The sequence below is a fragment of the Strix aluco genome, chromosome 10 (genome assembly GCF_031877795.1).
Source record: "Strix aluco isolate bStrAlu1 chromosome 10, bStrAlu1.hap1, whole genome shotgun sequence".
Classification (NCBI taxonomy): Eukaryota; Metazoa; Chordata; class Aves; order Strigiformes; family Strigidae; genus Strix; species Strix aluco.
The window spans coordinates 12,866,474-12,888,532 of record NC_133940.1 but is presented as its reverse complement, the minus strand read 5'-3'; the positions used below and the strand labels follow the sequence as shown (position 1 = coordinate 12,888,532).

Here is a 22,059-nt window from a genome sequence, read left to right as displayed (position 1 = left end):
CAAATGGCACTTCATCTGAGTGAATCAACTGTGCATTAATGCTTGCTGGAGGTACACCAGAAGCAGGAGAGAAGAATTGTTCTTACACTGACTCTTGGTTTTGAATGTCTTTTAAAAATAATTTCTCACTTGTGTCAATACTTCTTAAATAAAATGGTTTTTCCTACGCTGAAATGTGATTCTTATGTAAGCCTGAAATAACTCAATTAAAATCAGTATGTGTGTTACTCAGTTTATATTACAAGTATTTAAATCTCAGATGATGTATTTTTTTAACAGTGCTACTGTTTTATGTTTGTGGTTTCTGTTTTGAAAATCTTGGTCCACTTCTAGCCAATGAAATCAGTTTAATTCATTTCCATTATAATGGTGACACCGCTATCACTAGTACCCTTATGTCTTTAATTCTTACTGTTTCTGAGGAGCCTTATCATCAGTGAAATATATTTTAGAGTAGTTGGAAAAATCTCTTCCCTGAATACATACACAGAACAAGTATGAAGGGCCCATGCTTACACGTTCAGATTACAGTCTATAAATATTCGAATGACCTATGCATTCATACATTTGAATGGAAAAATGTATTAAACCTTTTCAGAAGAGAACACTGTGGTCTAGAATCTTATATGCAGCCTTTACACTTGTATTCATAAATATTATACACGTGGCTGTTTGCTATTTAAGTAGCCTTGGAGTGTCTGATGTCAGCTACTTCCCCTAAATAAAATACTTAGGACATGTAACACCTGGTTTGGAGCCAACTGGCTTTGGTTTGCTTCCTTTCCAAATGCTTTCATTCACAAGTGAGCAAAATAAATCTTCATGCTGTGAAAAGGAACCTAGAAATACATTGTGAACACAATTTTACGCAAAATAGGGACATCTTTTCCATTTTTAATAAACCTCGGTGAGAGTTTGATCCAGCTCCCAATAAATTAAACACAAAGATTTCTTTTGACTTCAGTGGGATTTTGGCTAGAACCATATTGGCTAACCACAGCACTGTGGGGAGCATCACAAGCAGCGGGGATGGAAAGAATCATTGCTTTTTGTCCAGTCCTCTGCCACTGGGAAGGACTTAATTGCCGCCAGAGATGGGGGATTTCTAACAAGGTGAGCTTCAGTGCTCTGAGACAGCAACTGTTGCAAGGCAGCGACCTCAGAGGAATCCAGAGCTGTGATGAAATAAAGTTTCTTTGCCATTACACGCTCTTAGGAGGCAAGCAGAATTAACAGAACCATAGGAGCCAAAGGCTTATGCAAATGACTGTTGGAACAAAGAATAATCTGGAGAAAAAATTAATTGGAAGTTGAAATCTTTGAAGAATTTAAGGTTGAATAAATGTCTGGGAAGGCATAATCTGATTCCCTGGAGGCATAAAGCTGTCTGCTGAGTGTCAATATAAGTCTAAGTGTCAGGAATAGAGGTATCTATTTGCTAGCAATGAGTCCACGTTTCCACTCCAAAATCTTCATATAATCATGGCAAAAGGTGTGTCTTGGTGCGCTTCACCCTTGTCTTCTTAGAACTGGATCCTATAGTCTTAATAATACTTGTGGTCAGAAATGACTTCTCAGCAGTGTGGCTGTTAAGACAGAGACCAGTTTTTATGTACTGAGCCACTGCCAGTGTACATTGCAGGCTCAAGTTCATGCAGATCGGTTTTGTCTGAGCAGTTTGGAGATGCTCTTATGGTCTAGTATATAACCTCTAGATACAGTTTTTCTGCCCTTTGGTTTTTTGTTTTCACCTTTACTGCATTACTTTTACTTCCTGCTGCGTAGGGTCAGAATTGCCTCCATTGTGTTTCCTGTTATGGTGCCTCTCTTGTGATGTATCACTCTTTCTCTATTCTGCTCAGGTGTTGTGTTAGATCCTACCACAGGATGTTAATGAGTAGTCCAAAAGTTCCATATCTAATGGGGTCTCATCTGAACAAAACTGCCAAAAAGTCTGCAAAAGTACTGTTTGCTTGGGGTTTTTTTTATACTTGATGCCTGTTAGAATTGCTTGGAAGTTGTTAGGACTATTTTGCAGCAAGAGATAACGCTCCCTTCAGGCTAGGGAAGTGTGGGGTGTTGCATTTAAAGCTTTTTGTTAGTATGTGTTCGTTCTACACTGCCTCAAAAACAGAGGTGTTTAATTCAGCAAAATGGTGCAAACATCAGGGTGTATAGAGGGTTTTTTATATACCTTTAGCAGAAAACTTATGGAGTGATGCCAGACTAGTTGCTTACTTTCAGAAAGCTGATGCAAAGAAGTTCAAAAGTACACGAGAAACTTGCATGAATTGCCTTTAATTTTTCACGTTCCTCACCAACAGATGTCAGGAAATTTTAAAGGCTTTAAAAATATTTTCTGTGAATGCTTTTAGTAAGGAAATGTTCAGTTCCAGTCTGAACTTGTTTTAGCACTTAGTTTGGTCACCTTGATATGGGGAGATTAAATGTTTATTCCATTCAGAGTTCCAAAACCTGGGGACTGTACCTGAGCACAATTGACAGTGAAGGACAGTTTCCTGAGAGAGGGGTGTTCTTAGTGAGTGGCTAAATTACAAGGCCAGATTGAACTTTTTTCCAGGACTGTTACGGTGTTGTCAGTAGTGTTGCAGGGCTTTTGGCAGCCCACTATTTCAAGCCTGTTGAGCGTGGGAAGGAGTGGGTCAAACTCTCTAAACTAAACTCATGTAGTTGACTTTCATGTACTGTCACAATCACTATTAGCTGGGAATTAAGTTTGTGATACAGGGACTTCAGATTTGCATAAATATATTAATTATCCTTGAAATAACTAATGCTGGTCCAGCAAATTCAGAATATATTTTCAGATTAAGTCCAAATCCATGGTGGTTTCCTACTCTCTTCCTTGCACATAATTAAAAACACCACCTTCTTTTATTCAGGAGTTTCTCTGTTCTTGTGGCTCAGGGGGTGCAGCTTCTTGCTCATAGAAATGTGCAAGGATCACAAACTTAAATTTGTCTTGGTAGTTCTCATTGATGTAGAGATGCTTGGGTATGCAGGATGGCTGAGGCATAAGTGCTAATTATTGGTTGTGATCCTGGTCTAATAGTATACGGAGTGTCTTGAAACATCATCTAGTTTTACAGGTTTTGGTAGCCCTAGAAAGCACTGATCACCTTGCAGAATAGCACCAACTTGTGTAAATTCACTTGCCCTCAAAGGATTTCTAAACCAACTTTTTCTGTCTATTTGGCAATTTTGAAAATGACCCAATTATGGAGAAGTTAAAATATAACAGTATTTTGCCACTTATTTCCCAGCAAATTCATATGATAAATGTAACATAGGTGAAAAGTGCTGAAACAAAGCATTTTAATTAAAGAAGATCCTCAGCTGACAAATAGTTATGAAATTCAATTTTTTTCTTTCTTTTCTTTTTGATAGGGTGGAAAGAAGTCTTACAGTGGGCCATGTGGGGGCCGCGATTGCAGTGCTGGATGCAAATGTTTTCCAGAGAAGGGTGCACGGGTAAGTTTGTTTTCACTAATGCAAGTAGTCCTTGTGTCTCTTAACAATCTTTTAATAAATAAATAAATAAATAAAAAGAACCCAAGTTAATATGTGTAATTCTCAATCTAATGACCTCATGAAACAAGAGAAATGATGAAGTCTAGCTGCATTTCAAATGTCCCTGGGCAAGATATCAAAAGCTGTTCTAAAGGTTTACAAATTGCTAGCTTTGCAATGAGTCTTCAATGGAATCTCATTTCTTTATGTGATCTGAGCCCTAGTTCAAAGAAGTCAGATGATTTTTAAGTAGATTACAACAATTAAAAAGGAAAATCAAAGTAGTGTGGGCTTCCAGTACAGATTTTGCCTAGTCCTTACTATAATAACTTCTGTTTGTTTGTGGAAGTGTTTTTTACTTTGGTATTTGCTTGTGAAGGAACAGTAACTCTGAATGAATCTAAGCATTTCCCTTTGTGAAAGTCTTTTGTTTAGCTAAAGCCTCTCTCTCTGAAGTCTGCATTTGAAGCAACCAAATATTTAAGCAAGTTTTCTGTAAAAATCTTTAATTTCTTTTGGCTGTATGAAAAGGTTATAACTTTTATCTTAATGCAGCTGGTTATTTCCTATCTTAGGGTAATGCAGAGCTGCTGACTTCACTCTGCCTTCAATTACAATGTTAATTTTTGTCCAGACACCATCTACTTAATATTTTCTCTTAAGGTCTCTAAAGTATTTTAGGATGTATCAAAATGAATCTTAGAGATTTTTGCTTATGGAGATGAAAGGAGGAAAGACCTGCATCATAAGTACTTGAAGAATTAACTTGGAAGGGCTTAAGGAGAAGGGAAATAATACTAGTTGTCTTGCTTAATAAAGCAGTTATTCTTGCTGAAATCATATTAAAAAGTCATCCTCTGAGGGACAACAAAAGAAATTAAGTCTTATTTAAACACTAGCAATGCTGATTTTTTTTCTGTGTATTTCAGTGACACTGTATGGGTAAATTCAAGGCATCACTTTCTAGAACTGAGCTTAGGAAAATGTTGCTATGTAGAAATTATGATCAGCATGGGCTTAAATGTTTCCCTAATTGCAGTCAGACTTGAGCATGAATTCTTAATTGATAACTGATGATGCGTTTTCTCTGAAAGTATAAAAATTCTTTCATATCACCATGTGGCAGGGTGAAAACATGTCTAAACAGATAAGTGGAAGAACTTTGCAAGGAAGTTTTCAACATAACCTAGAATATGAGCTAAAGCCAATTGCTCAACACCTTTTGTGATTAGATACAGTAAGTGACGGACTTAGTTTGGTTCTGGAACACAATATCCTGTAAATGCTTTGACCTTTAGATAGCAATGAGCATCATTCTTCTGTCTCTTTACATTCCCGGGGTTCAACTTGATTGTTTGAACTGGCCACAACACTGTTGACCTTGCAGTTTGAGCTCTTGGCATCTCTTTTGTTAAGATGTCACAAAGATTTTAGGCTGTTTTCATTGCTGACCTGAGAACTCATTTGGCTTTTAGCTTGTTTCTTATGTGACCTGTATCAGTAGGCATTCTCAGTCCTTCAAACATGTGTTCCATCCTACTGAGGCCCGTCTGTGGAGTAAACTGTCTGCTAGAAGTGGTAATCTTTCCCTTTTACAACACTACTTCCATCAAGCCAGAGTGAGCCCTGCTGACACCTTCCTGGTCATCTGCAGGCAGCTACTGGAGTCCTGCCATGCCAGAGGATAAGGAGGTGACTGGCTGAACTGGGAAAGGGGATGGTGTGATTATGTATCCTACAGCACAGCTTGTTTCTTGGAGGAGACTGTGCAGCCTGAGGCTAATTCCTTGGCTTCCTGCCTAGCTTCTCCTCCATTGCTGCAAAACCTTTAAGTACAAAAGAGGCAAATAGGAGATGGGACTTTGCCAATGCCCTGAATCCATATTTTGTTTGAAAAAATGCTTCAGCTGTCAATTTTGCACAATTAACCAGATCAGAATAAAGCTAAGCTTTCTTTTTAAAAGAAAGAAATAGCTAAAAAGCACAAGAAAAATTACAATAAGCTGACAGCACAATGAAAATAATATAGGCAGTGTCCTTAAACGTCCTCTTTCCTGGGTGCACTTCTGATCAGATCAAGCTGTGATGAACTTGTTTCTGACCAGATACACTAAAAAATTTATTTAGGCAATAAAAATGTCAAAAGTGCCTAAGACCTGATTAGTGAAAGATACTTCTAGAAATGGGATGTAGGCATATAGAACCCCTGTGTTCCCATGTTCTTGTTTTTGCTATAGACTGTTAGTACGTGTGCAAGATATAAAACAAAGTCAAAAAAAACCCCCCAAAACAAAAAAAACCCAAGTATAACCTCCTTATCATTAGGATGGAGCTTAGTAGAAGACTAATTTCTATAAAGTAAGTCAGCTCTTTGTGGAATAGATTGGGATGGTGTTTGCCTAGCAGCTGCTTAGGGAGTTCTTCTAGCAGAGTAGTAAGGCACATCTCCTACAAGAGCAAAATTTCATTTTCTGTTAGTTGTCCCAATGGCTTGTGTTAACTTTGAAAAGCCATGATGCTAGCTGGTACCTGTTTTAGGCTCTTCAGTGAAATTTAATGTGATCCAATTTACTGTGAGGCCTGCACAAGAAGAAATCTGTTATGGAAGCATCTTTCATCTTAGCCAGGGATTCAGAATTGGTCCATATATCTAATGATAAGTTAATGAAAAGCCTGGCTCTAAGTAATTCAGTAGCAAAACTCCTGGGCCATGTTGCAGTCATTCTCCCCTCTTTATCAGTTCTTATCTTGTAAAGATTCGTGGGTAACAGGTCAATGATTTGGACAGAAGTCCAGTTCTTAGTGGAGAAGTGTTTCCTTCGCTGAAAGGTCCCAGCTAGGACCTTTTCTGGAGGTTTTCTCAGAGGTCAAATGAAAAGATTAAACTGAGTTGGAGGCTCTTACTACTTAAGTGTACAAGAGATATCTAGTTAAGCTTATGTGTCATATGCCAGTTTTAAGAGTAAATGTAATAGCTGGAGAAGCCCACAAAACTAATTTTGGCCAGTTATATATCTAGGAATTTTGGATATAGTTTTTCAGTTCCCCTAAACTGCATTTTCAGAGCTTATGCTGACTTTAATATGAATTCTAACATAATGCTGTGTAAAAAAAGATGCCAGGTAACATCACAGAGAATATGAGAGCCTCTACTTACAGCTGGAGTCTCTAGGAGAATGTGTGAGACTTCTAAATCTCTGTGTCCGTACTCCTGTTCTGGCCAGCTGAGATACCAGCTATCAAACTAGTACAGCAAGTCAATTTTAAAAGGAAGTTTGCTGCGATGTACCAGTTGTACCCTGGTGCACGCAATCATTTTGGGAAGGGAGACAGCCTGAACACAAACTTACACTTCTTGAACCCACTTCTGCATAAAAGTCTTACATACAGTCCTCTTCCAGAACAATAACTGATGGGTAGAAAAAGCACTTTATGAAGCTGTGAGGCTTTATGAACTATGAAGCACAAGAGGGAAGATGGGAAAAGCAACTGTATTAAATTATAATGTGAGGAAGTGAATGTAAATTCCGATGCTATATAGTGAAAGGTTGGATTTCTAATATGTATAGTTCCAGTGCAGGTGAGGGTTCTACAGCTAGAGTATTTTTGGGACTGTCAGAAGGAATTATTGTGTTTAAAAAAATTGTTTTTCACTCCCCTTTCTCACTGTACCACAGTTAATGGGCAGGGATAATGCCTTTTGAAAATTTCATGCTGTATTAATGGCTGTCTTGCTAAGAAATGTACTGCAGATAAGTCAGCAATAACCAGGAAAGCATTTTCCTTATTTGCAGAGTTTCAAGAAGCACTAAATAGTAGACAGCCTGCACAATTTCATCTTTGCAGCTCATTTTGCATTTGTTTATGATAGTGTTGGATTTTTTGTTTTTATATACTGTCATCTACTTTCAAACACTCACAAAGATAAACTAACAGACACAGTCCTTGTTACATGTATGCCTTTTCCTGATGCCTGTTCACTTATCTTGGAATTTATAACAATATTAGGGTTTGTTTTAAACTTTGCTCAAGATGTGCTGGAGCTCTTCAGCTGACACTAATCTTTCATTTTTTCATTCTGCCTAAGTCCTGTCCTCACCTCCCCCACCAAAAAAAGCATTTAAAGGAAAAAAAATTTAGAAATTGTTTCCAAGGCTCCACAAAGTACTCAGCAGAGACTGTGTCCCAGGTGGCTTTTATAGCTTAGAATTGCTCTAAATTGGGAGAACTTGATGTTACCAATTATATTTAACTTTTTCCTGTAATATGTGATCATGTCAAATAATGTATGTATTTCTTTCACATCGTATGTTCTTTAAAGCCCATTAAAATATGATGATATGATCAGTTAGAAAACTATTAATGGTATTATAGAACCTCTTTCCTGTCTCAGAAAAAATCCACACAGAGACTATTTCTAGCAACTGGCGTGGTTGAAATCTGTAGAATGAGGCAGTTGGTTCTGAGGACATGATGGACACTTTGCACTAAATCAAGCCTGGTCCCATGACGAGAAGGATCACTGGAGTGCATCAGGTGTGCCATGGAGCCCATCTCCTGACCTAGTCTCACTTAAAAGAAATCCTATTTATGTACTCCAAGACTACACTGCGGTGTGTAGCAAAGCACAGTAGGTAGGAGGGATTGAGTGAGGCTGAGCGATTATGCTCAAAAATGCAGTTGCTATCTGAATTAAAGGCTAGCGTACCCAGAAATACATGAGATTCCACAGGCTTTCTCTGAAGTTAAAATGATGATAGTAAATGTAGTGTAAATTATCTGTGGGCAAAGAGTTTTTGATAGAATTGCTGCGGATCAAACAAGCTAGAAAAGATAGACAGATCCCAACATCCATGCACTGAACAGCGTAACCTGAGGTCAGAACTTTGGATGATTTAATCTAATTGTTATCTAGCATAAACTAATGTCGCATTGGCAAGAGATCTTAGATTAACTTTTGTCTGGAACTAATCCCCTCAACTTAATACTGGGTGTACAAAGTGCCTCTCTTGTGATAATTAGTTGAAGATTGGTTGACATTTCTTTGCTATGAAATTGTAATAATTACAACTTGTATTTTTTAATAATGTTTGCTGAATTCTGCTTTGGCTGGTTAAACACTCTAATTGGAACAGTTTAGGGATTTCCTGATGAAACACAATTTATTTGGAAGTGTCGACTCAACAAAATGAATTTATTTTTTTTTTTTGCAGAAGTGTTTTACGCAAATGTATTTGCTGGAGACAAAATTCTGTTAAGCTGTTAGTTCAAACTTCTGTTTCTATGTGGCTTCCTACTACCTGGCTTGACCAGCACTGTAGGACATAGTGATGCCATTTCGATATCCATGACCTGCAGGTTGGCCTGCCATGCCAACTAAAATTGAACCAGCCTATGAGATGTTGACATTTCCTTCAAACTGACAGTGCCAAGATATGACCAGTTATAAATGTTGTCTTAGCATACTAACTGTGGATAATCAGTCTGGTACGGGTAATACCAGCATCATTATAAAGACTTTTTCACATCCAGGAGGAGGGACTATCGCATTATAGTAGTTCTTGAGAAATGTTGGCCATGTAACAGTGGGCATAATTGCTGGTTCTTGTATTATGTTGAAGCCTGGTTAAGCAAGGCAGTACACAGTAGCAAATACCACTAAATTCATATACAGGATCATGGAATCAGTTCTCTAGTTAGTGTGAGCTCAGAAAAGGAGGTTAGATAATTCAGATGGGAATGAAATGTTGCTTAATAATGAGTGAGTTCATCATCCAGTTTAAAACAATCTGTGAAGCTATGCTTCCTGGCTTTCTCTCCTTGTTACCTACACCCAAAGATTTCTCTCCAGGATCCTTCCCTTCGAATAAGTACAGCCAATTATTTTTTCCTGTTGCAAAAAAACCCCAAATTTGGACTAGACTATATGTATGTTTTGCCATGATTTCTGATTTCACCTCCAGGCTTCTCCAACTGTTATTGTAGGTTCTTCCTTTCCACTTGCATTTTAGACAACTTTCAGTCCAACTACTGTGCTGTGGTCCCTGAAAAGACTTTGTTGAAGTCTTGCATCCAAAGCCCAGGGGCTCGGGTCTGGTAGACTTGCTAGGCCTCAGTATTTTTCCCTCCTTTGGCTTTCACAATTCCTCTCTTCTGTTCTTCTATTTATTCATTCACTGTCTTGCTGTAGTGAGTTGTTTTCCTTTTATCTCCTTCTGCCATCAGCTGTATGTCTCACCAGACCTGTACAAATGTCCTTACAAATGTCTCACTGTCACCTTAGATGCAACAGTGCCAGAAGCACTGTTTTTAACTAAGTCCTCCTTTTCCTCCTGTTCTCTTTGCTGTTGTCAACACCAGCATCTTTTCAGTCAGTCAGCTTAGATGCCATCCTTGACTTGTCGCTTCCTGCCAGGTTATAACCAGTTTCTGACATTCTCTACAACTGTCTCTAACTCTGCTTCCTTTCTGTCTACACATCGACGATTCGCATCACTTTTTTCTGGCTACAGCAGAAGAAGCTATAGTCTCCTTTCTGACTGGTGTCTGGAAATACTGCTTATAAACTATTGTACTGACCTGCTTTTCTGTGTTTTATCTCTTTGAGTCGTACCTAAAGGTGAAAGATCTTGGGCTTTTGCTTATGTCTACGTCATGTAAGAGACTTAATCAGCCTGTCCAACTTCTCTCCTCATCCTTCTTCCTATACCAGCTGATTGTGTGATATCTTAGGTTGAACTCTAAGGTGGACTGACTGCAGCGTAACTGAATGTGCACAGCAGCTTGGGAAGGCAGGCAGGCTGCTGTCTACCAAGGCTTCTGAGCACTAGCAATCAGACAGCAACCAGACCCTCCTCCTCCAAATGTGAATGTAAGAGCTATACTTTGTTTTAGATTATTTTGATGTGTTGCAGTTTTGACAATATTGCAGTTCTTTCACCCTTAGGAAATACTGGTCATGGAATATGTGTAAATGATGTCTAATTCTTGTTCAAATCCCATTCTGGTTAAACAAATAAAATGCCATCATTTGATTTGGGAAGAGGATTATCTATAACATTGAAAAATGTTGACCATCTGTTCGCTGTCATTAAGAAGTTTTGGCAATATTTTGAGAGAAAATGAGGTAATAGTTAAGTCAAACAACTTATGTGCCAGCTGCTTTTTTAACAACTGCCAAGATTATTTTTTTTAAGTAACTTTGCCAAATGCGGCATTAAGCAATTATTGTACATGTCCTCCTGACCCAACCTAAATACATTGAGCCTCGCTCTCTAATGAGAACCACACCATATACTAACTAAAACAACATAAATAAAACAGATCTCATTGCATTTGAAAGTATTCCTTATGCAATGGGTATCAAGACCAAACCTGTTCATGTGTACAGTCTTACATCATCTCTTATAATCTTGAGTACATTTGTGAAGACTTCTTGAAGGGAAAGGCACCCATCTTATTTTACTTACAGACATTGTAGAATTCAGTAATGGTGAACAACTGTATTTAAGCAGACTAACTAAGGAGTCTCTGGTAGCAAATCATATTTCCATGATTTGTTTTGCAGTTTGGCCGAAAAGATGTGTGCACTAAATGAGGCTAAATATATTCTAAGAAACATATCCCATTAAGAAGATTTCCACAGCTTTGGAAACTAACCAGAAATTGTAGCATTGTGGAATCACCAGGGTGGCTGAGGTGACTCTGTGACCTGAAACTGTTTCTAAATCTGCCTGCAAGGGCAGCATATTTTGTAATTGCAGTGGGGGTCTGTGTTTACTTTTGAAGTCAACCAGAACATGGGTCCTCAAACTGTGCTCCATAGAGCACTTCCAGATGCCTTGGAAAAGCCCAGCAAAGAAGTATCTGTCACTGTTTGAGTAATTGTGCTTCATGTGAGTTGTAACCCAGGATTTTAAATTTTTTTCCAGTGTTTTGGGAGCAAACAGAGCATTTAAAAGCTCCTTGCTGCATCCTACAATGCTGTGAGTTGTCTTAGCTTGAGAAGTTATGTTGTCTCACTATAACAAGTGAATGTCTTTTTGTTTCTCCTTTCTAGCCTGAAAAAAGTCTCTGGTTTTCTTAAATGAGCTTCTCAAAAGTGAGGTGTTAGTGGTATGGATTTAAGCTGAGATGGCTACTGAAAGTCACCTGGTCAGCTGGTGGCAGAGTCAGATGGCTCTGCTGTGTACTGTGATATGTCTGCCTCACCTGAAGACATAGTAAGCCATGTTTCTCTCTGTTGTGATGCTGCCGTTGCGAGCTGAGGGTGCAGGCATGTTACTCTGGGAATAGATACTTTATAATTTCTTGCTTAACAAGCTGCCAGGGCTACTGGGTGAGTAAAGTCCTGTTTCCCTTGAAGCCAATGCCATCACTCCCACTGACTTAATTTTATGTGTGCGGACAGATGGGAAGACAGAACCAGACTAGCCTTCTCCCACCCTCTTTGGAGCCTTGCCACAACTGGCCTTCCGTTCTAGCTTTCTATCTGTGGCACTTTCTCCAAGACCAAAAATGACAAGTTGTGCTACAGATTTGATCCATATGGACAAACCCAGAGAGTTCAACAACAGTTTCCTAGTAACCCCCCCTGCTTCCTAAATACTGCAGAGTAAAAACATCCTCATATCCAAATTTTTTCTTTATAAAAGTTAAGTCTTTCTTGGCTATAGAATGGAGTGTTTGACAATCTGTGATGTTTTACTTGCCATATAACTCCTTAGAACGGGACTAACATCAACCCTTCAGTTTCTCTTGTTCATTCATTTTTCACAGTAGGTGAAGAGTTTTAAGTGTTCTTAAAATTGTTTTCTATCAGCCACTTCACCTTTCAGACAGAAAGACAACTAAGAATTACTATACGAAGAGAAACTCTCTGGTGTCCTGCCTAGGACAGGAAAAGCAAATGTTAATGTGAGTCTTTGGAACGTATGAATGTCTACTTGGGCTTTTGCTTAACAAAAGCTGTAGGATTTTGTCTGATTCCTGCAGTGATGACTCAGCTGAAAAAAGGTGATTAATGCCCTCTTAATCTGAGAAATGGCACAAGATTTTGCCTTTCCTCTCCAAGCTGTTAACAGGCAAGAAGGGGCTAATTTATATCCTGCCCTGAAATTACCCAATTGGCATTTTCTTCCATCACATTCGATATCATTTGTGTACAGGAAATGCCAGCTAGACTGTGTCTTGGTAGCCTTTTTCTTCAGGCTAAGTTTTCTTTAATACCTCATTTTCTTCATACCTCTCTCCTCTCATCCCATCCCAAAACCTGCCCAACTTCTAATCAAGTGTGATTGTTTCAGAATAGTCCTGGTGCTGATTTTATTTTTAAGCTTCTTAAAATGAGAAGTGGTGCCCTTTGCAGAAACAAGAGTCTGTTTTAAAGAGTTTCCATTGGCAGTAAGTGAAAGGTGTGACAGAGATTTTCAGTGTGATCTCCCGAGTAAGTCAGCCTCTCAGAAACAGAAGCATCACAGAACCAATCTATGAGCAAGACCCACTGCTAAGAGGTTTGGACAACAGTCAGGTTAGGAGCCAATTCATGAGCCAGGAAAACAGCCAACAGCAGGGATTACTAAGAAGTAAACTTAATTAGGCAACAGATAGGCAGGAAGTACGCCAGTCACAGAGCCTGCAGCCAGATAGAGCACGCAATGAAGATGGTCAACCAGGCAAAACTGTATTTGTAGTGGTAAAAGAGGGTGTAGTGCCAATTAGTTGAAAGTAAAGCCAAATGCGTGGGTCCCCCAGGCTAGCTGTCAATCCCTGTGTTCTGGGAAAAATATGCAGTATTTTTGGTGTGAATGGCAGATTTTCCTGATAGGAAATCATAGATTTCAGAAGGTAGGAGAACATCCTGACATTTCTCAGCTTTCCATAGTGAATGAAGTTGAAAAGCTGTTTAGAGATAATTTCCCTGCTTCAGAAGAGAAAAGGACAGGTATATCTACAGCAAAAAAGAGTAGGACCTGTGAAGTAATTGTAGGTTAATGCTTCTTTTTGACTCTGGTATATAACACCTCTTGTGCCTTTAATGGAAATAACCAGGCATTCTCTGAGTTTGGAAAAGGTAATACAAGAAGAAAAAACCAAGAAAGTAAACCTGAATCACAGTACCATGTATGCATTATTGGTGCAAAAAAATTTATTTCAAAATTAGTTTTTATTGCTTAGAATCACCTGGAGGATTCTGGAGTGTGTTACCTGATCCCTCTGTATGACAGAGTCTGGTAAGTTTAAAACAAAAGATGACTTCCTCAATGGGCTATTTTGTCTGTGAGTTGGTTGGAATAACTCTATGGTCATGGAAAAATGAGAGGGAACAGTTTGCTGATCATCCAAGAAGTGAAAAAGAGTCAGTGATATTGGGAAATGAAAAAGAACTACTGAAAATCTTAATCTATGACTAAACTTCATCAGCATTCCAAAGGATGATTAGAATAAATGTAAGATTGGTACAAATAGGCTATAACTTGTTCATGATTGTTAGGCAAGGAGAACAGGGAGAAGCTTCTCATTGTGCGTGAGGAACATGTATGCTTGCTGGTGTCCAGGAAAAAGTCAGCGCTGACTTTCTGAACACTTGATGGTGAAGAAAATGAAAGAAAGAAAAACCAGGGATTGTTATCACAATAGGCATCTCACATAAGAGATCTGACCAAAGAGGAAATGATGGCTTTATTTTGGACAAATAAAGGAGCATCCAAGTAACAGAACATAGTGGGAATAAGAGATGAATGAATAGCACGCAGGATACAAAATGGTCTGGTTGAGAATCTAGGTATAAGTGTAAATTGTATAAAAATAGCTATAAAATGACGGAGCACGTAGCCCTTAAGAAACATGAAGGAGCAGTGGGCAGAGATGGTGCATTCTGAGCTTGTATGTAGGAATGTGCAGCATGGCTGAGGGGAAAATGGCAGTTTCTAAAAGATCCTGTATGAAAGACTCCCAAGTTTCTTAAGTGTGGAAAAAGAGAGATGCTGGTAAAACAGTATAAAGAAAGAAGAGTATCAACTTTTCCCTCGACCTAATTCTGCAAAAACAGGAGGAAAAACTCAGGCATTCACCACTCTCCTTTTAAGCTGTTGATTAGGGTCATTTTAGCTGTTGCTCTCCAATAAGTCATAAATTCAATAGACAGAACAAGTATATTTTCACAATTATCTAATGTTACGCTGATTTTATGGGAGACATATTTCATTCTATTTGACCTTGTGTGGAATTGCCAACATAGAAAATTTGGAGGGAAGGTGCAAACTGTGACCAAAAAGGGATACCTGAGTCATACCAGGTATCTCATCCAGTTACTTGTTTTGGAAAAAGGAACATCTTAGTAGTCTGAAAAGTAGCCTAGGTACAAATGTCCTTTGTAATAATGAGTGATTTTTGAAAGATTTTTTTGGGGGGGTGTGGTCTTTTAAAAACAGCCAAAACTAATAAACAAAAAGTCAAAATAATTTTAAAATGTCTGGATTTAATCCATAATAAATACAGTACAAATGATGCACAACTTTGAAGGACTATTAAAAAGAAATCTCTGGTTGTCTCTTAAAGCCTCTTGTACTTTTTTTTTAAACGATCAAAGAAAGCTTTCTAATAAAATGACTCTGTGTGTGTACAATAAATGAAGAATTTTTAGTACCTGGAGTTAGCACTAAGGGTGATGCAATTCTGCATTTAATTTTGTCTTTCAAAGTTCTATAAAGCTGTTATTTTTTAAGATAACTCTCTTAGATTTGTGTTCACATCCATAATATTTTGCTGGAACAGTATAGCTGAACTTGTTGAGCTGTGTCCTGTCCAGCTGCTCCTGAAGCTGGCATATGTATTAGCACAGTGGCAAATCCTCTTCAACACCAAATTTATTCTGCTCACATCTCTATTGCCAGACCAGCAACATCTGCCTGCTTGTGTGTCTGGGTATTTCCATTTCCTTTCAGGTTCCAAAAACACAATCAAAATTTCTAAATGTGGAAAAAAACAAATGCATCAGCCAGGATATTCTTGCCGTAGCTGTGTTTGCTGCGAACTGGTACGCTTCGGGGATAAATTTTGGTGTGAAAGAACTGTAAGCTCTGAGAGGGTACATGCGGAGCCCATGCTCGGCAAGGCAAAGTCACTATATCTAGCATATTTTCAGACTTTCCCTGTGTGTTAGACGTAATGAATGTAGGTTGTAGAACCAAAGAAGTGTCTTGGATCTGGGCATCCTGTCCCCCTATAGTTGCAAGATTCATAAATAATCCTGTTCAGTAAAGTTATTTTTTTATTTATAATGAATTTATTACTTGTAGCTTGAACCCTTAACTGCAGTGATGACTGATTTGGATTGATGAACAATGACATCACTCTCAAAAGTGCAGAAGTTATAGCTTGTATACTTCGACAGATACTTCCTGGGAGATGTACAGCATACTAGCTCCCAATTATTTGGAGTGGTGCAGTAATGCTTACCCTCAGCCCTTCCTGTGAATCACAGTGCATGCTTATCAGTAATCTTTTCATTGGAAACACTGTTTAATGTAGTTCCACAAATTTACTGAGGACTGCTTACCCTCTCATCATGAATCACACTTTGTGAACAGCTGGAATGTAAATCAGGATATTCTTGTATGAGAAATGTAGGTAATGGGTATTTTCTATCAAATTTTTAAACAGGTTTTATTTCTTCTTTGTGAAGCTTGATTTCCTGACTGTATGGGCCATTCTGAATGAACATCATGAACAACATGATGTTGTTGTGGCATTTCTTTTATTATGATGACTAATGACTGAGGATCCCAGCTGAGATCGGGATAAGTCCTGCAGTGCAGGGCAGTTACAAACATAAAGTAGGAGATGGTGCTCCAAAGTGCTTTCATCCTGCGAGAATTACTTTAGTTATATGTTTTTTCAAGTTTTGGTTAAGAAGTGTTTTACTTACTCAACCGTATTTTCAGGAAAGTAGCTGACTTAATAGAAAATCTTTCGAAATAGAACACTAAAAAGTTAGCACGATGTACTCCTTAATAAGAGACTTCTGAAAGTAGTTAATTCTTCTGGAATAAATTTTCTCTCCAAATTTAGACACATGTGAAAGAGAAGATAGCAGAAGAGGTTGTTCTTGTCTCATTTTAATTAGGACATGTCTTTGTAACAGTACAAAATGTTTTTGGAGGATATCAACATTTGGAACATCCTTAGCAGTGGAAATATAGCCCAGCCTGTCTCACAGCAAATTCAAAATAAATAAATAAAGTCTGCATGCAAAATCAAAGCAGCAGGTGGTCATTCCCTGTATAACTCCAGCTGCACTTGAGCTGTAAATCCAAAAGCATTACCAAACTAGCAACGGGACACCCAGTGGTTCCTTGTAGGCTTGGATCAGTGTTCCTGGGACATTAAAAGGGAATTTTCCTAAGATTTACTGTTTTCTCTTGAAACAATAAATGACATAAGTGTTATCTCCAGACTTTTTCCAGAGCAGTGAAGTAATTAAACTTCATTTGTTTTTCTAACATCAAGACTAAAACCTGAACTAATCTATTCTAACCATTCCCTTCTTCTTTTATCAGCCGGAATGTGCGTTAACTCCTGAGAACATTTGAGTAAATAATAGTTCTGCTTACAGAGGCTTTTTGTGCACTGGGTGACAGAAAGCAGTCAGGGTTTTCTTCACTGTGTTAATGTAGCTGCTATGTTCTGCATTATTTTTTCTTACATGAGCATGTGTCAGGTGTACAACATTTAGATGTCTTTAGATTTATTTAATTTGATAAGACAGTATCTGGTGTAAGCAGTGCCTTTGCTCTGGCACATGCTTTTGTTGTTATTGGTATTATGAACTCATCAGCCTATACTGAAGAGGAAAGCTGGGTTCCATTGGCGTTATTGAGGGATTTCTCATCAACTGTAAGGAAGCCAGGATTTTCATTTTCAAACCTTTAAAGCAAATTGCTTTCAGGCTTTTAAGAATGATGGCTCAAACAACCATTTATGTGGGCCATTTTATGTGAATTTTGCGTAAGGGAAGCAGTTTCAAGATAAATACCTCCCAATGTATTTTTCTTCACACTTGCTTAAAAGAAGCTGTGTGAATGCTACATATAGTGTTGGCAGGATGTTATAGCTGAAGGAAGTGCATTTCTGTAAACCCGATCTCCTTTGCAAAATTAAGACTTATTTTATTTTGCAAACGATTCTTAATTGTGACCATGCTGGGTAGATGTGGCATTTCAGAACAGTGGCCATCATACTTCTTTCACTGAGTTCCAGTGCAGGGCATTACCCTTGGAGGAGGTTTTGGGAACAGCTCTGTGAGCTGGCTACTAGAAACACACACAAGTTCCTATTGTTGGACTTTTGATCAGTTCGGTTACCTCAAAGAGGTGAAGATTTTCTCTTCAGCAGATGGACAAACAGGAATGGACAGAGAGAAGGAAGAAACATGGGTTTTTTTCCTGTCTTACTGTATCACAGTGTAGTTTGCCCTGCAGAAAAAAGCAAGCTATGTGTCCCTCAAGGATGGTAAAGCCTGAATGGTCCTTCCATCTTGTGCAATAGGTTTCTTTGAAACCTCCAGATACGTGATCTTTTCCAGACCTCCTTTTTGAGCAGCACAATTCTGCCATGTTTCCAGGCTGTGACTTGCAGTGCCACATCAGGAGAAGCATTTAAAAGTGGTTTCCTTGCCCTTGCAAAATGGGTTTGGGATTTTTATTGTTATTTCGTAAAATGTCTTAATGACTTCTGAGCAATTGTTGTACTTGTATCCATTTCAATCATGTTTCAGTGTTTAAAGACCTGCAGAGGAAAATGCAGTTTACACAGAGTCTTTAATTTTTTTCTTTTCTTCCATCTTACACTTTTTCAGTAAATGCATCTCTTGGCACAAGGGAAATTGAAGTGGAAGTGTGTTTCATTTAAAAAAATAACATCCTTGTTAAATAATCCCACCCTTAATTAAATTTCCTCTGTTTTAACTGAACATAGGAACAAATAACTGTGACAAGCAAAAATAAAGATTCTTGAGGAATACTGACTTACCTCTGATAAGAACCGTCTGGCATATACATAATTTTTTTTTTTCACTTATGCTTTACTAACAAGGTCAGCATTTGGTTCACATTTCCTCGTTGTACTTTGGGGTTACTTATGAGTGAAGCCTAACAGATTAAAAATATTTGACTCGAAGCCTAAAACCCTGTTTGTGGGATTTTTTTAATCACTTTTTTATATTAGAAAGCATATGGTACAACTGTCTTCTGCCTAGTAAGTACGTGAGCACAAACAAGTATCCTAGTTCCTTGTTTGATAATTGTGAGGGTACTGAAAAGAAAACAATGGCCGGTTTCCACCTTGTTAATAGTACAGCTGCAGTTGTTATCCTGGTAGCCAGCTATATTAATAGGGATTGCTTTCAGTTCTTCAGACTATGGCCATAAAATTCTTAGAGGACCTGGCAAAAGTTACCTTGGAAAAGTAATTTCATGTTTCTGTGACTGTGTTCATTTCCATTTATAGCCGTTTATCCTAGGGCTGTCTAGATTGTCCTCAAGAACGTAAGGTCAGAGACTACCTAAGGCAGCAGTGTGTGACTTGGCACACCTGGGATAAGGTCATCATGAACGCAGGTAGCTCCTATGTCCTGTCAGTGCTCAATTCATGCAAGTCATGTCTTTTAGAGAGGGCCTGCTACTACTTCTACTTCCGGCACCGGTTATGCTATGTAACTGCAAGGAATGTTGAGTTTTATGGTTCAGGCTAGGAACTTGGACCTGTCCCTTCCAAGTTGCATGGGAGTGAGCATGATATTTTCCTTTCATGTATACCCCACATTATCTAAAGCCTACAGCTAGGCAGACACATGTATCTGCCTGCCTGGACACCAGCTAAGTGCAGGCTTCAACTTGGAGTTGACACAAGTCTACACTCAAAATACAGTGTTGATCTATCTTATATGTTTGTCACGTGAAATGACAGAACTCATGGATGGAGTTTAGCTCAGAAAAGAGCCTGGTACTCTTTGAGGATTGAAATTCTGTTAGTAAAAAGGGACCTGCAGTTCCTGATAAGTCTATAATTTATGTTTCTGCCTGACTTTAGAAACTATGTTGCATCCTGGGCACACACAATGAAAAATTGGCTTTTTTGAACGGCAGATTACCATCCCCAGGAGTCTGACTAGCCCTGTTCAACATACGTGGTGGTGTAAATAATTTACTTTCTGCCTGTCCTACTTGTTATTTCTTAAAATAATCCTCTGAGATATTAAAGGTAAGTTGATTCACTTCAACAAAGAGTTTAAATAGTTTCTCAAGTACTCATTTTATGTGTGGAGATGTTGATCTGAGAATAGATGTAAAGTAAACTGTGAGCAGGAGAGTTATGAAACTTTTAGGTTTCCATGGGATTCATAGCTGCTTTTCCATCCTCTCAACACATCAGCAATAGAAATAACCCCTGTAAAGAAGCTGCCTCTCTTCAGTATTTGGTTAGTTAAGGAGCACTGTGGGCAATGTGGTTTACTGTATTACTGTTTCTGGCATATGAAAATTTGCATGTGAAAAAGCTCTGACAGAATTACTGTCTTTTCATCCTGTTCCAAATCACAAGGCCACACAAAAATGGTCTGATTTTATAGAAGATGAGTGGAATTAATACAAGAGATGGGAGAGGAAGTGTATTGCCACTCGCCTTTAGTGGTCTCTTCCTGAAGGAGAGTAACACAGGAATGAGAAGTTCCTTCTGGGAGGAAATAGTACATTTAAAAATATTAAAATACCTCCACATTTTTGGCTGCTCTTGGTCCCATCTGAATTGTCTTTAGCAAATACTTGTTGTGACTTTAGGCTAAGATTTTTCAGAGTCCTCTAAGTAGTGTTCTGCAGTTGAATAGAATTGAGTTCCTTGTTCCCAATAGTAATGGGATTTGGATCTCTTAATATCATTGGTCTTCTGCTGACCCGTTGTGAGAGGTGTAGCGATTTCATTTCCTCTGACGAACAGTGACCAAGGAGTGCCTGTTCTGCCAGTCATCTTCAGGGAGTGGGAAGGACTCATCACTTCCTGCATTCTGATGGGATCTCCCAGCTAAATGTCCCTGCCAATTCAGTGTGTGCTTCTGCTGTCACTCTCCCTGTTACCGTGGGCCCTTTTCTTTTTATTTCCGTCCCTATATCACATTGAGGACAATATACTCTATGGTCACCCCTCCCTTGTGCAAAGAGAGGAGCTGGTTCAGCTAGATAGTGCTGAGTCCACGCTGGTAGCTGCATACAACCAGGTTGCACAGGGGAAGCTTTCAGCACTGCTGGTACTAAATTTTCTTGCACTCTTAACTCACATACTGAAATGACAGTCTCTAGGTATGTGAGTTTTCAGCATTGTAGACAAGAAGAGCTGTAGGGAGACATTCAAGCTTGCAGCATAAATACATAAAGGGGGGAGACTGTGGGAGAGGAAGCTAAAATAGCCTGCTTTTCCTGCCATTGCTTGTGTCATCTTCGGCATTAGTTGTCATTGTCAGACCCAACTCCAGTAATACCATTGACCGCCTCGCTGAAGACACAGGAACATGAACAAAAGCTGAGGGCAATCGGGACATTGCAGGATTAGGTCTTCAGAATAAACTTTTCTTCAGGCAGTTAGTGAGCATGTTTGAAATTGTTTAGTTTTAAGAAATCTGACTTGCAGGTCCTTGTTTGAAGTGGCTGGTGTGAGCCAGTCCTTCAGCAAGCAGGGTATCATGACTGCAGTAGCATCTGTTTCGTGTGGGGATACATGAGGCACTACAGCCTCTTCTCTGAGTGTCTGCCATTGATTTTTAACTGGGGTCATTTTCCTCTTTGACAGTAGAAAAGAGCATGTTGCACAGGAAACTTGTCTCAAGAGCCTTCAGAAGGCACTGTTAGGTGAGAGGAGGTTGCAAAATTGGACCTTATCCACATGAGCTCTTCAGAGTATGTCCTTCCTCTGTTCCTATACATTACGTTATTCGTGAAATACATCAGCAAATGTTTATAGTCAAGGAAAGTTTGTACTAACACTGTGTCATGCAACTAATCTGCTTACGTTATAAATAGGGAACACTAAGTTAGCTCCATTTTGCTCCAGATGCAAGTGTCTTATTAAATATTTATACATGGACTAGACTGTTTACTTTGCACCTCATAGTATAGCTGTATTGGGAAGATCCAGAACACCTGGGTTTTAGTGAGATCTTAAGGAAAGTTTGCTTCAACTTTCCAAATTAAAGATTAAGAGCTCACTGAGTTACTGAGTATATGACAGGAGAGTTTTAAATGGAGAAGTATCAGTTCTAGAAGTACATTTCTAAAATTGTGATTAACAAAGTGTTGGTGAATACCAGATCTTGATTTCACTCTGGTTCTGCTGCATTCCTACACTTCTCGGATAGAGAAGTATCAGAAACACCAGGGAAATACCAGAGTTTCCTATGGTTTAGCTTTGTTGGAGGTCTGTTCTTTACACTAGTGAAAAACAGTTGCTAGCATTAAAAAGTCACTTGGCTGACTTCAGTGA

General features: G+C 38.7%; 1 protein-coding gene across 1 annotated transcript in view; it reads left to right on the top strand.

Moving 5' to 3' along the window:
- Positions 1-22,059, top strand: part of COL4A6 (collagen type IV alpha 6 chain) — a 136,165-nt gene that overhangs the window by 44,549 nt on the left and 69,557 nt on the right. The window contains exon 3 of the mRNA XM_074835294.1: positions 3,409-3,492. Within this exon, the coding sequence (XP_074691395.1) occupies positions 3,409-3,492 (84 nt within the window). The remainder of the gene's footprint in view (positions 1-3,408; positions 3,493-22,059) is intronic.